General features: G+C 42.9%; 1 protein-coding gene across 3 annotated transcripts; it reads left to right on the top strand.

The window, feature by feature from the left end:
• Nucleotides 1-279: 279 nt before the first annotated feature.
• maea (macrophage erythroblast attacher, E3 ubiquitin ligase) lies at nucleotides 280-12,258 on the top strand. Of its 3 annotated transcripts, none has more exons than XM_061835268.1 (9): nucleotides 280-438; nucleotides 4,736-4,918; nucleotides 5,168-5,371; nucleotides 5,446-5,568; nucleotides 7,040-7,116; nucleotides 7,197-7,305; nucleotides 7,382-7,515; nucleotides 9,451-9,646; nucleotides 10,870-12,258. In XM_061835268.1, exons 1-9 carry the CDS (start codon nucleotides 370-372, stop codon nucleotides 10,963-10,965), a joined length of 1,191 nt encoding a protein of 396 aa, XP_061691252.1. In that variant the 5' UTR covers nucleotides 280-369; the 3' UTR covers nucleotides 10,966-12,258. The 3 variants fall into 3 exon arrangements, with proteins under 3 accessions (XP_061691252.1, XP_061691251.1, XP_061691250.1); XM_061835267.1 differs by lacking the exon at nucleotides 280-438 and adding an exon at nucleotides 956-1,145 and having other exon boundaries at nucleotides 5,186-5,371; XM_061835266.1 differs by lacking the exon at nucleotides 280-438 and adding an exon at nucleotides 964-1,145.
• Nucleotides 12,259-13,350: the final 1,092 nt, after the last annotated feature.

Below are 13,350 nucleotides of genomic sequence, written 5' to 3'. Positions count from 1 at the left end.
TTTTTAAGGCAGGGTTAAATCAGAGGTTGGGTTTTAAACTGAGTTTTTAGGCGGTATCAGAGTTTCAAAGTAAGGTTCGGATTTCAGAGTACAGTTTTCAAGGCAGTGTTAAGGTTTAGTAGAGATTTTTTTTAAATATTTATATATATTATGTTATAAGCAGTACAGACGGAAGGATGAATGGCAATTATTCATTTATGGTTACAAATTAAAATTGTACATTACGGTACTTGTAATCCTTGCGTCAGTGATGCCACCATTCCTGCAGGTGGCGGTAGCGTACGTGCGAGGCGGTGAGAAAAAACATCCAGAGGAAAAAAAAAACACAAACAAGCCCTCCGTTGAAAAATCCCTACACACAAAACCAAGATGGCGGTGCAGGAGACAGCATCTCAACTCTCCATGGCTCTAAAAGTCCAAGAGTACCCCACGCTCAAGGTAAAGAAACCAGTTACAGCAAGTAGCCGCTCGGCGCTTGGCTCGACGATCCCGCGGGGGGAGAGAGACGCGGCAGTTCCGGGCGAATTTGACATACTTCTTGACAGGGGCAGGCTTATGCTAACGTTAGCCGAGACTGCTGAGGCCAGCCATTAAAAAGTCGTCTCTCTTTCCCGAACTGGAGCTCAAAATGTTTGTATTTATCATGACCGGTTTGTCTGTTTGCTTAATTGTATAACGGCTGTTGGAAAATGACGTGTCCCTGTAACATGGCGTCCCCCCCTTTCTTCAACATGGACGACGGAGTGGAATGTGTTTCTTGTCATAAAATGGCGTCACGTTGAAACGTTTTGACAGTCAGCTGTTAGTCGGATCACAACTTGTTTGAAGCGTCTGTAGGGGCTTTAAGGGCAACCCGTTCGGCGCATGCAAATCCGATGCGAGGACCGTCGGAATCACTAATGTTGGTTGCGTTAGGGGAGGGGGCTAGTGGGGCAATAGAGGGCCGGGTTAGGGGGGCTAGTGGGAGCCCTGTCCTCCGCGAATGCTCCTCACAAAATGGCCAGCGAAAGGAAATGAGAGCAGCCGCTCTTCTCCTCTCTCACTGCGACACCTATTCCGGATTTCCTCCCCCATCATCATTATCATCATCATCACCATCCTTTTCCTCATCATCGACCCCCACAACCACGTCTGGATCTCTCGTCGTGAGTAGCAATACGTGAACATCTTATGCATCACATATGTCAGTCTTTTGTATTTCTGTGCCAAGAGGGGTTGGGTGTACTGTCTGCTTCGATGCTGCAGTCAGGAGGGAATAGCAATGATGGGATCCATTTTAAGACGAGAAGTGGCAGAAAATGGGGGGACATCGGGGGTCCACGTCTGTAGGCGTTGTTGCAGGAATAAGACATGCTCACATCTGACAAGCTACATTGCTATGAATAGCCCGCAAACTCCATTTGGAATGCATTTGTTTTCATTTGTGACATTGTCACAGTCTCTTTGTTAACATGTTGAATTGTTTATGAAGCCATTAAAATGGTCTAATGCTGTTAGTGTTCCCCACTGCTATTTGCTGGATTAAGAGGAGAGTTTGCGGCATGTGGAGGAGGTTAGGGACCAAACCAAACAGAAAATTAGCAAAAAATTGTCACCCACCCCAAAAAAAAAAAAAAAAATGTATAATTGCCCATAGATGCTCCAGGCACTTCTTTGGACAAGGCTTTATAACCCCCCGCCCCCTTCCTTACATCAACTGTGTCTTTTATGATTGCAGGAATTATTTGCACAATTTGAATAATTAATTTAGGAAAAAAAATAACATTTGAAGCGAAATCCGTGCCTTAGAATTTCACAGTGATGATTTTTCCATAAGGCTAATGTAACGGCATATATTTGCCACGATGGCGCTGAGCCAAGGCAGAAAGAGTTTGCAAAAGTCAAAGTCCAAAGTTTGGGATTTTAAATTTAAAAAAAGATGAGCAATTTGTCTATTGCAAAGGGGAACTGGCTAAAACAACAGCACCATCACCGCAAATACAATCAATTTAATATGCCCCGCCACAGTTCATTCCTTGAATGAAATTTCATGAACTCCTTCATAGTTTTGGGAACCGCGAAGTAAATGTTGTTTCTGTCTTTTGTGAACGTTCTTGAGAATGTACTCATTCTGGCATCCGAACGGTTTTTGAACGACAGTTTCTGGGTTTGGTTTGGGACTTCCAGGAAAAAATTTACTGTCATGGGATACATTTGAGTTAAATAGATTAAGGTCAATGATCATAAAAAAACCGGATGCAGTGGTATCTGAATACAAGATTTTATCGCAGTAGTCTGACATATTGTAACCGTGAAAGAATAAATTGGCCTTGTAGTCAGATCTGCGCAGTACGTCTCTGTCAGCGGTCTTCTCTCTCCCCTGCCGCCGACTACCACATCAGATACATACAGTAGTACGTCAAAATATTAAAAAAAAACAATAAATACTACTGTATAAAAATAAACTAGCTTTTGGATTCAGATATACTGTACACGACGGCGACAGTACATTTCGTCCTCGGAGCCAATCAGTGACGTCATTGATCGGCTCGGCGAATTATGACATCAAACCCAATCGGCAAAAAATGCCAATTACCGGCCGATCCGATCGGGTCATAAAATCCGTTTAAAGTCTGGTTCTTTTATAATTGTAATACATAAGGCCAAAAAAACATGTGGTTCCGGTTTCCTACATTTAGACTGAATCCGACTCTCACCACGTTTCCTGTCATGCTGTGTTGCGTGGCTACGGTTGTAGTCACATTATTTTATTTTACTTCTTATAAAGAAGACAATTCAAGCAATGTCTTTGCTCATGTTTCTGACGCTATAGGCCAGGGGTGTCAAACAAATTTTCAAGTGATGTAGGAAATGGATGAGTAATACCTTTTTTGTAGCATTTATTTTGATATATAAATCCGTGCAGAAAGACATATATTTAGTGTGATCAATTCCCCAAAACTGTTGATGTGGTGACAGAGACAAGGACGTAAACGCTGTCAGTCTATACCAATAGTTCTGATAATGAATTTGATTCCCCCTTCACACCATCATCGGAGTTTCTGACATCAGCAGAATTAAACTCAAATGTTTTGCTCTTGTAATGCCAAATTTGTTGAAGTACCGTTTGTTCTTCCACTCTTTTAACTCGACACTTCTGTACATCGGTCCTTTGAAACCGAGAAGAAAACATCTTCCCTTGGAAGGGAGGAGGCTCACTCCTGTGCCCTGTAAAATATCAAGATTGCGTCGTGAATGTGTCGCTTATTTTGGTGTTTAAGTTTTGTGTTCCTTTGGTATCACGGGTAGGCGGGCAGTCAAAACTATTGTAATGTTACTGGGACGATATTGGGTTAAAGAAGCAGAAGATGGGAGGTATTCAGTGTATGTACTCATATTTAACTTGCTTGTCTCCCTTAAATTCTGCATCAGATACTTTTACACCACAGGTGTCAAACTCAAGGCCCGGGGGGGGGGCTGATCTCTGGCCCACCACATGGTTTTATGTGCCAGCGAAGGCAAATCCTGTGTCAACTTCCATGATTCTTGTGAAAATCTGTTCTAAAATTTCGAATTGTGACATCATAAATGATAACGTTCAGGTGTTGCAAGCCTATTTGCTTTTTACCAAACATGAATATGTTCAGAAATTTCATGTGTAAATATGATGAGACGATTAAACAATTTGAAATTGTAATTGCAATCTGGCCCGTGACAAGAACGAGTTTGACACCCCTGCTTTGCACAATATTTCTTCACCTCACACAGACAAACAGAAATCTCCGCAATCTTTTTTTTTTTTTTTTTTTTTTTTTAATTCTGGCTGTAATGGGTAGGTGGAACGGTGGAGCAGCTGGTAAAGCGTTGGCCTTACAGTTCTGAGGTCCTGGGTTCAATCCCCGACCCACCTGTGTGGGGTTTGCATCTTCTCCCCGTGCCTGCGTGAGTTTTCTCCAGGCACTCCGCTTTCCTCCCACATCCCAGAAACATGCAACATTAATTGAACACTCTAAATTGCCCCAAGGTGTGTTTGTGAGTGGGACTGTTTGTCTCCATGTGCCCTGCGATTGGCTGGCGACCAGTTCAGCGTGTACCCTGCCTCCCGCCCGTTGACAGCTGGGATAGGCTCCGGCACTCCCCGCGACCCTTGTGAGGTTAAGCGGCTAAGGAAATGGATGGATGTCATGAGTATAAATAGAACAGAAAATGGATGTGTTATTCCTTTTCTAAGTATCTTTGAATGCAGATTTGCTTACCAGTTTTTTCAAAAGAAATATCACTCACTTTATGCAGAAGAGCTTTGTTTGAACTTATTTTCTGCCTATTCAAATTTTTACACATTTCCTTCAATGTTATTCAAGAGTGTTTCTTTGCCTGCTGGTGTGCAGTTTCAGACAACGGTAATATACTGTAAATTGTGATTAAAACTTGTTAGTGCTTAAAGTAAAAGTAAGTTTCTTTCGGCTTGTCCCTTTCGGGGTCGCCACAGCGTGTCATCTCAGATGAACGCACATATGTTTGGCACAATTTTTACGCCGGATGCCCTTCCTGACGCAACCCTTCTAGTATCACATCTTAAATGCTTAGTGTTTGGACAAATTAACCACCATTTAATAAAAATAAAGTAAAGGAAATCGACTCACCCTTTTGAAAGAAGCCCAAGGCCCGTATAATATATTTCTTTGACGCTGTGACGAGATGTGACGAGATTTGAGCATCAAGCCGTTTAAACTACTTCCAAACTGTAATCTGTCAGGTGCCCTACGAGACGCTCAACAAGCGCTTCCGAGCGGCCCAAAAGAACATCGACAGGGAGACGAGTCACGTGACCATGGTGGTGGCCGAGCTGGAGAAGACTCTCAGTAGTTTCCCCGTGGTGGACTCGGTGGTGTCCCTCCTTGATGGCGTCGTGGAGAAGCTCAGCGCGCTGAAACGAAAGGTAACTAGTGCATTTATTTAGACACAATATTAGTTACCGGTGGTGGCAAAAGTACTTGTAGTAGTGGTAGTAGTATTGATGCATGGTGGGGTTTACTCATTAGCGTTCTATTGGAGGTTACTTTCCGAAAACTTCACAATTATTTGCAAAATTAACTCAGAAATTCAGATGCCACTGATATGAGATACTAAAGTACAGATACCTAAAATATCTACTTAAGTATTTGATACTTCTCATCTAACCCCCCAGGCCGCCGAATCTATCCAGGCGGAGGACGAGAGCGCCAAGCTATGCAAGCGCCGCATTGAGCACCTGAAAGAGCACAGCAGCGACCAGCCGGCCTCTGTCAACCTGTGGAAGAAGAAGCGCATGGACCGCATGATGGTGGAGCACCTGCTGCGCTGCGGGTACTACAACACGGCTGTGAAGCTGGCTAGACAGAGCGGTATCGAGGTCAGACATTTTGTCTATAGCCTGCTCGTCTCGGTCCGTGTTATAATCCCCCCGCCTCCTCTCCCACTTCTCAGGATCTCGTCAACATTGAGATGTTCCTCACGGCGAAGGAGGTGGAAGAGTCCCTGGAGAGGCAGGAGACAGCCACCTGCTTAGCCTGGTGCCATGACAACAAGTCCCGTCTTCGTAAAATGAAGGTAGCGAGCCAGCCCGAGTAATGTCATAAAATGTCTACAATACAATCGTACGCCTCAAAGAGATCATATTATCTTCCAGCGATGATCATTTTGTAATCAAAAGGGGAACATTGTCTTGTTCAGGGGTGCCCAGACTTTTTTTTTACCCCAAGATCTACTTTTCAAGCAGTCACTCTCATGATCGACAGGGGGTGGTGGGTGGCCTGATGTCCTTTTTTTTTTTTTTTAGAACGACCAATAATGAAATAGAATGACGGAGTCACAACGATCTACCCACTACACTACAAAAATGCAAAACACATTTATTTTAAAGTATATTGAGGATTCTGCATGTGTTTGTGTGCTCTTTATAACTGCATGAGCCAATATTGCACAACACAACAAAGTGAACCATAAACATTTTTTGTAACTCTATGAGTTCACTTTTAATGATCACTAAACGCCACACGAATGAAAATGCAGACCTGAGTTGTGTCACTCACGTCAGTGGATTCGTCCATCTGCAGTGAGGAACACCCAATTTCCGATGTTTCCACACAGCGCCGTGTAACTGTACTCCTTTACAGAGCGGAGATTTTGCTGTGCGGCTAATTGGGATTTTAGTTAGTTCACTTTTCTCATTCTCAGCTTGCTTTTCGGCGGAATGTTGGTGTCATATTTTTCCACAAACAGTTCGAAAATGCCGCAACACATTTCACTACACTGGCAGATGAGGCAAGCACACTTCGAAAATGACATCGTTAAAAAGTTGTCCGCCTCCCATTCAGGATGAAAGTGATACGTTTTTGTCTTCTTTACTGCAGCATCCATACTCATGTTTGATAAGATTTCTTAAGCGAGGGCTTAAAATAGGGTTGAACTCGTCGACTAGTGTGGTTTTCTGTACTGTCGTTGTTTGCACATGCGCGGTGAGCTAAAGGTCAGAAAAAAAACGGCTGTCTTTTTTTTTTTTTTTTTTTTTTTTTTTTTTGTGGCATGCCGTCGCGATCGACCAAAAGTGCCTCGCAATCGATGCATTGAGCACCCCTGGTCTAGTTCATCTTTTATTGGGGCAGGTTATGATTTTATGGTTGGGTTTGAAGACTGTAATCATTTGTCAAATTTTGATTTCAGTCCAAAATTAGGGTTTCAAATCAAGGTTCCTTGACGGTGTTGTGCTGGAAAGTTTCACTTTTAATGCTAATCAAAGTTAAGTTTTAAGTAAGGGTTATTAGGCTTCCTTATAAGAATTTTTAATTTTGAGGGTGTTAAAGTAGGGTGTCCAGACAGATTTGAAATTTAGAATTACAAGAGAGTGTAAAGTTTTCAAATTAGGCTTTCAAACCAGGTTTAGGGTTTCAAATAAGCATTTCAGGGTTGGAATGAAGTGGAATTTCTATCATATGTACATTATTTGACCACTAGGTGTCAATGATGTAACATTGCTACAGTCGTGATTTTTTTTTTTTTTTTTTGTGGGTTTTCTGTGCAGAGTTGTCTGGAGTTCAGTCTGAGAATCCAGGAGTTCATTGAGCTCATCCGACAGAACAAAAGAATGGACGCTGTCAGGTGTTTCAGCACTCCAACGTTAACATGACTGATGCAAAACGACTTTGTTCATTAACACTACTTTGCTAAATGTGTGCCAGACATGCGAGGAAACACTTCAGCCAAGCAGAAGGCGGACAGTTGGATGAAGTCCGGCAGGTGATGGGCATGCTGGCCTTCCCCTCAGACACACACATCTCCCCTTACAAGGTAAAACTCACACAATGGACAGAGGAGTCAGGTGACCAAGTCCGGGTTCCATCTCAGAATCTCGTTGCGTCCACAGGATCTGTTAGATCCGGCCCGCTGGAAGATGCTGATCCAGCAGTTCCGCTACGACAACTACCGACTGCATCAGCTGGGCAACAACTCGGTGTTCACGATCACTCTCCAGGCCGGGCTGTCAGCCATCAAGACGCCGTATCCTTCCCCTGCTGAAGCTCGTAAACCCAGCGTGATCAACCAGATTTATGATGAAGGAGAATATCGGCCATTTGTGAGATTTTTACTTCTCTCATAATCTTTGGTTTACGGCGGATGACTGACACAGCGCATCCCACGTATAACTATATCTGATGTAATACCAAGACAGGTGTCCAGACTGACTTAAAATACAGAGAAGAAAGAGTTATAGTAATTTAGGGCTGTATCGGGTAATTTAATAATTATATGATAATTAGTTGTGGTGAGAAATAGACAAGAATCACTCTCAACACACCACAGGATAATCCTTTAGGACAGGGGTGGGGAACCTTTTCGGCTAAGAGAGCCATAAATGTCAAATATTTTAAAATGTAATTTCAAAAGAGCCATGCAATATTAAAAAAAAAAAAAAACAACTAAAGACAGGTGTATTTGCGCATCGATGTAGAACCAACAATTTTAGAGTACAATAAAGTCTGAATTATTTTAAATTTTACAAAATTAAACATTATGATGCTGCTAACCAATGATGAAAAAATTACTAATTACCATTAATGCGACTTCAGGTGCTTCCTGGTTTTGCTAATGGCTTGATAGTCTGTCTCATACATCGTCAGATTAAGCTTTACGCAGGCGTTGAGATTTCCATACATTAATCGTGAACGTAATGCAATTTGATTTTCCATCATGCCGGTACGATGGTGAACAGTTCTTGCCAACAAAGGCGTGTCTTTTGTTTTATCATCTTGTCCTTATGCGAAGTTGAAAATGTTGATTGGCAACGTTGAGTACGAACGCTTTGGTATCCTCCCCATCTGTGAATTCAAACACACAGCAGAACTCTCCATCTCCACAAAGGCCGTCCATTCTTGTCGAAAACTTCGGTACTCCTCATATTTTTTTCTCTGAGCGACCTTTGTCAAAAGCGTTTCCACAATTAATTCCGACACGATCCGCGTTAGACCGTTCTGCGCCTCTGGACATAGACTACCACGCAGAAACGACGGCAACCCACTAGGCCAAGCTGTCTCTACGTCATTTGCGTTGCCTCCCACACCTAACAACGGCAACCCCACTAGGACAAACCTTTTCCGCACGAGAGAAATCACATGTACAGTATGTCGTTATGAGGGCTCCGCGACCCATATGCAACCACCAAAAGAGCCAGGTACGGCTCGCGAGCCATAAGTTCCCGACATCCGACAATCGGGCCTTTACTGTCTTTTATCGGGAGGGGCGAAAACACCCCGCGGTTTATATTGGAGCAGGTTTAACTTTTGCTGTTGACAGCAGCAACCATTTCGTGGAGATAAAATCACTCGAGCTCATCCCACACCACAGGATAGAATCACTAAGGATAATCTTCCAGAAACATTGATGATTGGATCTTTGCTGACTTTGATCACGAGGGAGGCAGAATGTTGAAATTAAAGCCACTTAATACGCCTACAATGCCCGCATTGTAGCCTTTGACCTATGCATTGGCTCGTTCAGCGCCTTTGTCAAAAAAAAGGTCCTGCGCAGAGAAAGCCAAAGAGATCATCTCTCGTGATTTCGTTCATTTTAGTTACAAGCTGTGATGAGGTAGTCACTGTTCCTCGCTGGCCCATTTACCACCCACACTTCCACCTTCTCGATCAATTTTGCACCATAATAAATGTATAATGCATCCTGCTACAAGACATATTTCCATGTCGTCTCCAACCAATGCTTAACTTGACCGGCAATATGTGCTTTTATGACGGAGGTGCACAAGCCTTATACCAGTGGTAGTGACCCATCTAACTTGAAACTGCAGGAAAAAAAAACTGATATCAGAGGGGTCGCTGCACGTATGCTGCGTATGAAAAGGCCTTTAGTCACCACCTGCTCACTCACATCACGCTGAATCATATCAAAAGGTGTGAAGGGCGCCTTAACAACCCCTTCCAGTCAGTGCTACAAGGAGGACGGCACCTCCAAGAACCCGGACTGCCCCGTGTGTAGCAAGTCCCTAAACAAGTTGGCGCAGCCTCTGCCCATGGCCCACTGCGCCAATTCCAGACTCGTGTGTAAGATCTCCGGTGAAGTCATGAACGAGAACAACCCGCCCATGATGCTGCCCAATGGATACGTGTACGGATATAACGTGAGTGCGCGCACACACACACACACACACACACCTGGAACGCAGTCACGAAAATATGCCACGTTCAATGCGTGTATAGAATATGAAATATTTAAATATGGCACATTGTAACCTTTGAGCTGATAAGTCAAGATAGTATGACAATTTAGTCAGATGGCTCAGCTTGTAAAGCGTTGACCTCACAGTTCTGGGGTCCTGGGTTCGATCCCAGCCTCACCTGTGTGGAGTTTGCATGTTCTCCCCATGCCTACGTGGGTTTTCTCCAGATGGGCACTCCGGTTTCCTCCCACATCCCAAAAACATGCAACATTAATTGGACACTCTAAATTGCCCCTAGGTGTGATTGTGAGCGCGGCTGTTGTCTGTCTCTGTGTGCCCTGCGATTGGCTGGCAACCAGTTCAGGGTGTACCCCGCCTCATGCCCATTGCCATCTGGGATTGGCTCCAGCACTCCCTGCGACTCTAGTGAGGATAAGCGGCAAAGAAAATGGATGGATGGATACGTGAGGTAACTTTGTTAAATAGAATGCAAAGGTTCAATAGTTAGATTTTAGGTAGTATTTTATTTGAAAGGAAGCTTAATCCCAGAATCTTATTCCCCAATTTATACATTGAGAAATAATTTCAAAAAGTAATATACAGGACAAGAAAATTGATCTCTTCGTTAAAAGGGTTTTCTGCGTCTCGTGTCTTCTGTCGGAAATGGGTTCAAATGGTTATTTGTGTATTTTAAGCTTGCTGAACCTTATACATAGCCCATCAAATGTGAATATTGCAAGTACATTAAATATGCTGTGGTGATATTATGGGTATGTGTACCTTAAATATGTCATTATATGTGACTTTTGAATCCAGGTGAATAGACATTAAATGAGGTGTATTTAACATTAAATATGAGGTACTAAATATGGTACACTAGAAGCGTAGACATGTCATGTACGTATTACAAATGTGGTACGGTGAAGATGTATAGAAAAAAAAAAATTATATATATATATATATATATAATATATATATATATATATATATATATATAAACCTACATTCCTGGGGCACTGTAAATTGTGCTAAAGAAAATTTTAAAACTAAGGATAAAATCGTAAATATGGTACCTTTGAGGTACATAAGTATTTTAAATGTGGAACTTAGGAGGTACAAAGACAAACATATCATCAATGTTTCTTTTTTTTTGTGTGTTGTTGTTCCTGTTTTATTTCTGGCAGTCCCTGCTGTCCATCCGCCAGGACGACAAAGTAGTTTGCCCCAGAACCAAAGAAGTCTTCAGCTTCTCACAGGCTGAAAAAGTCTACATCATGTGAACGCGCGCTGTAACGACAAAACTACCACGGCATGACCACCAGAAGTTCTCCCCGCCCCAAAGTACCCACAAGCCTCCTCGCCCCTCACACCATCCTTTCCAGTCTTTCGGCAACTTCATCAGGATGCTTCCCACAAGACCGGTGCCTGTAAAATTCGGATTGACAAACGTGTCTACCTGGGGGCAATGTCCGTTTTCCCGCTAGAGGATGGATTATTTTACATTTTCTCTTGCCCCTCCATCCCCCCTTCCCCGTCCTCGCCTCGATGGCTTTAAAAAAAGCTGCGTCAAGACTGCTTTAGAGATGTACATAGTAAATGAGCTTTGTTCACAGCGCCTGATGACTCGTCGTCGAGGGGGCCAGGGGACAATGACTGAAAAGGTCTTTTCCCTTTCCATTTCCACTAAACCGCTCCTTAGGTTTTTTTTTTTTTTTTTTTTTTGTATGGTCGCATACTAACTCTTGACGAGTGTCTTTGACGATGAGGCTGGTCTTCTATTTTTTTTTTTTCAGCCTCGGATGAGGTTTCATTTATTTCAAGTCAAGATTTAACTCAAATGGGAGTTACGTGACATTGCACAAAAGTACAGGTTGTTGATTAGTCTTATACAATTTACCCCAAAAAATCAACTGAAAAGACAAATTTGTCAAATATTAAATATATATATATTGACATTTTTGTGAATACACCTATTTATGGGTGCTGTTTATTTCCAAACTAAAGTGGGGAGTAAATTGTAAAGCTACTTAGTGGACAATCCTGTATTATGGTCAAAAGCTCGCCATCTCCATTATCGTTCACGTTTGGCGTGTTTTGACCGGCCCGTTCTTCTTCCACGGCACGCTCATACGGGACCTTGCCCTTTTGCACTGGGAAGCATAGAAGAAAAATGTCTTGAACAAAGGACCACAAAGGTCCAACGCCACTGACTGTATCAAGCAATAGTTCAAGGTGTCCCAATTCTTTTTGTCCACAGAATGTCACGTTTGAATGGAAAAAGGACCGTGCTGAATAAATTCATTTCTTCGCCCCTGGTAATTCTGACCAACGACGAACCTAAGCACAAAATCCAGCATAAATTTTAAAATTTTGAAATCCCCACTTCACCAACGTAAGCCATACTTTTCATTTTCAGTCGTCTAGCAAAAGGACTTTGGACAAATGAAAGGTTGCCGCTTTTGCGCCCCGTCTCATGACTCTGGACCGTTGTCGTCTTGTGCGTTTCACTTCTTAGACTTAGCTGAAGATGATTGTTTCATCATTGATATGACTCATAAAGATTTTACCAGACATTTTTGGAATCCGATGCTTTTTTTTGTGTCTTTTTCAAGTCTGGTGTCTTGCACGTCACTTTAACTTTGTCTCTCACCTGAAACCTTTTTGATTGGGGGGCAATCCACACCATAGACTTGCTAATAGCCTCAAACTGCATATTTCATGCTAATAGTCAATTCAAATAGCTTTAACGTCACATACTAACAACCATTGTGATGTTTTCAGGCAGTTGTGAATGTTAGCGACTTGGTTAAACCAGGGGAGATGTCCCCACCCCCCTCCCCCAGGACCAGCCTAACCAGTTAAAATACACTGCTAACCACGTGCACCCAGAAATGCCATCGGAATTTTACTTCAACTTATGTATATGGTTTGTTCAATAGACAGTAAACTTAACAAATGTAATATTCATCCATGGTTGCTAGCTGATGTGCACTACTTCCACTGAAAACATTGCTGGCAACAGAAGAGTAAGTTCACAAAAGGGTTTCACGTTAGGGTTTTAAACCAAGGCCACGGTTTCAAGTGAGGGCTTCTCGCCTGTGTTGTGCTTTCCAATAAGCATTGCAAAGAATGAATGAGAGTTGTGGAGGCGGAAGGGAGAGGAGAGCGAGGGTGGGCGACTTCAAATACTTGGGGTCAACAATACAGAGCAATGGTGAGTGTGGTAAGGAAGTGAAGATTAATGGGTCCGAACAGGTTGGAACTGCTAGCGGAAGGTTTCTCGTGTGTTATGTGACAGAAGAGTCACCGCTGGGATGAAGGGCAAAGTTTACAAAACAGTGGTGAGGCCGGCCGTGATGTACAGATTAGAGACGGTGGACTGGAAGCAGAACTGGACGTGGCAGAAATGAAGATGTTGAGGTTCTCGTTTGGATAGGATTAGATAGTTTATTTGAGGGACAAACCAAAGTTGGATGTTTTGGAGACAAGGTGAGAGAGAGCAGACCTCGATGGTTTGGACATGTTCAGAGGTGAAAGAGTCAGTATATTGGTAGAAGGGTCCTGGGATGGAGCTGCCAGGCAAAAGAGCGAGAGGAAGACCAAAGAAAAGGTTGATGGATGTCGTGAGGAAGGACATGAGGACAGTTGGAGGATGCACGAGATAG

The sequence above is a fragment of the Syngnathoides biaculeatus genome, chromosome 11, assembly GCF_019802595.1.
Source record: "Syngnathoides biaculeatus isolate LvHL_M chromosome 11, ASM1980259v1, whole genome shotgun sequence".
Classification (NCBI taxonomy): Eukaryota; Metazoa; Chordata; class Actinopteri; order Syngnathiformes; family Syngnathidae; genus Syngnathoides; species Syngnathoides biaculeatus.
Note: the sequence above shows the minus strand (reverse complement) of the source record. Positions and strands in the feature narration are given on the sequence as shown.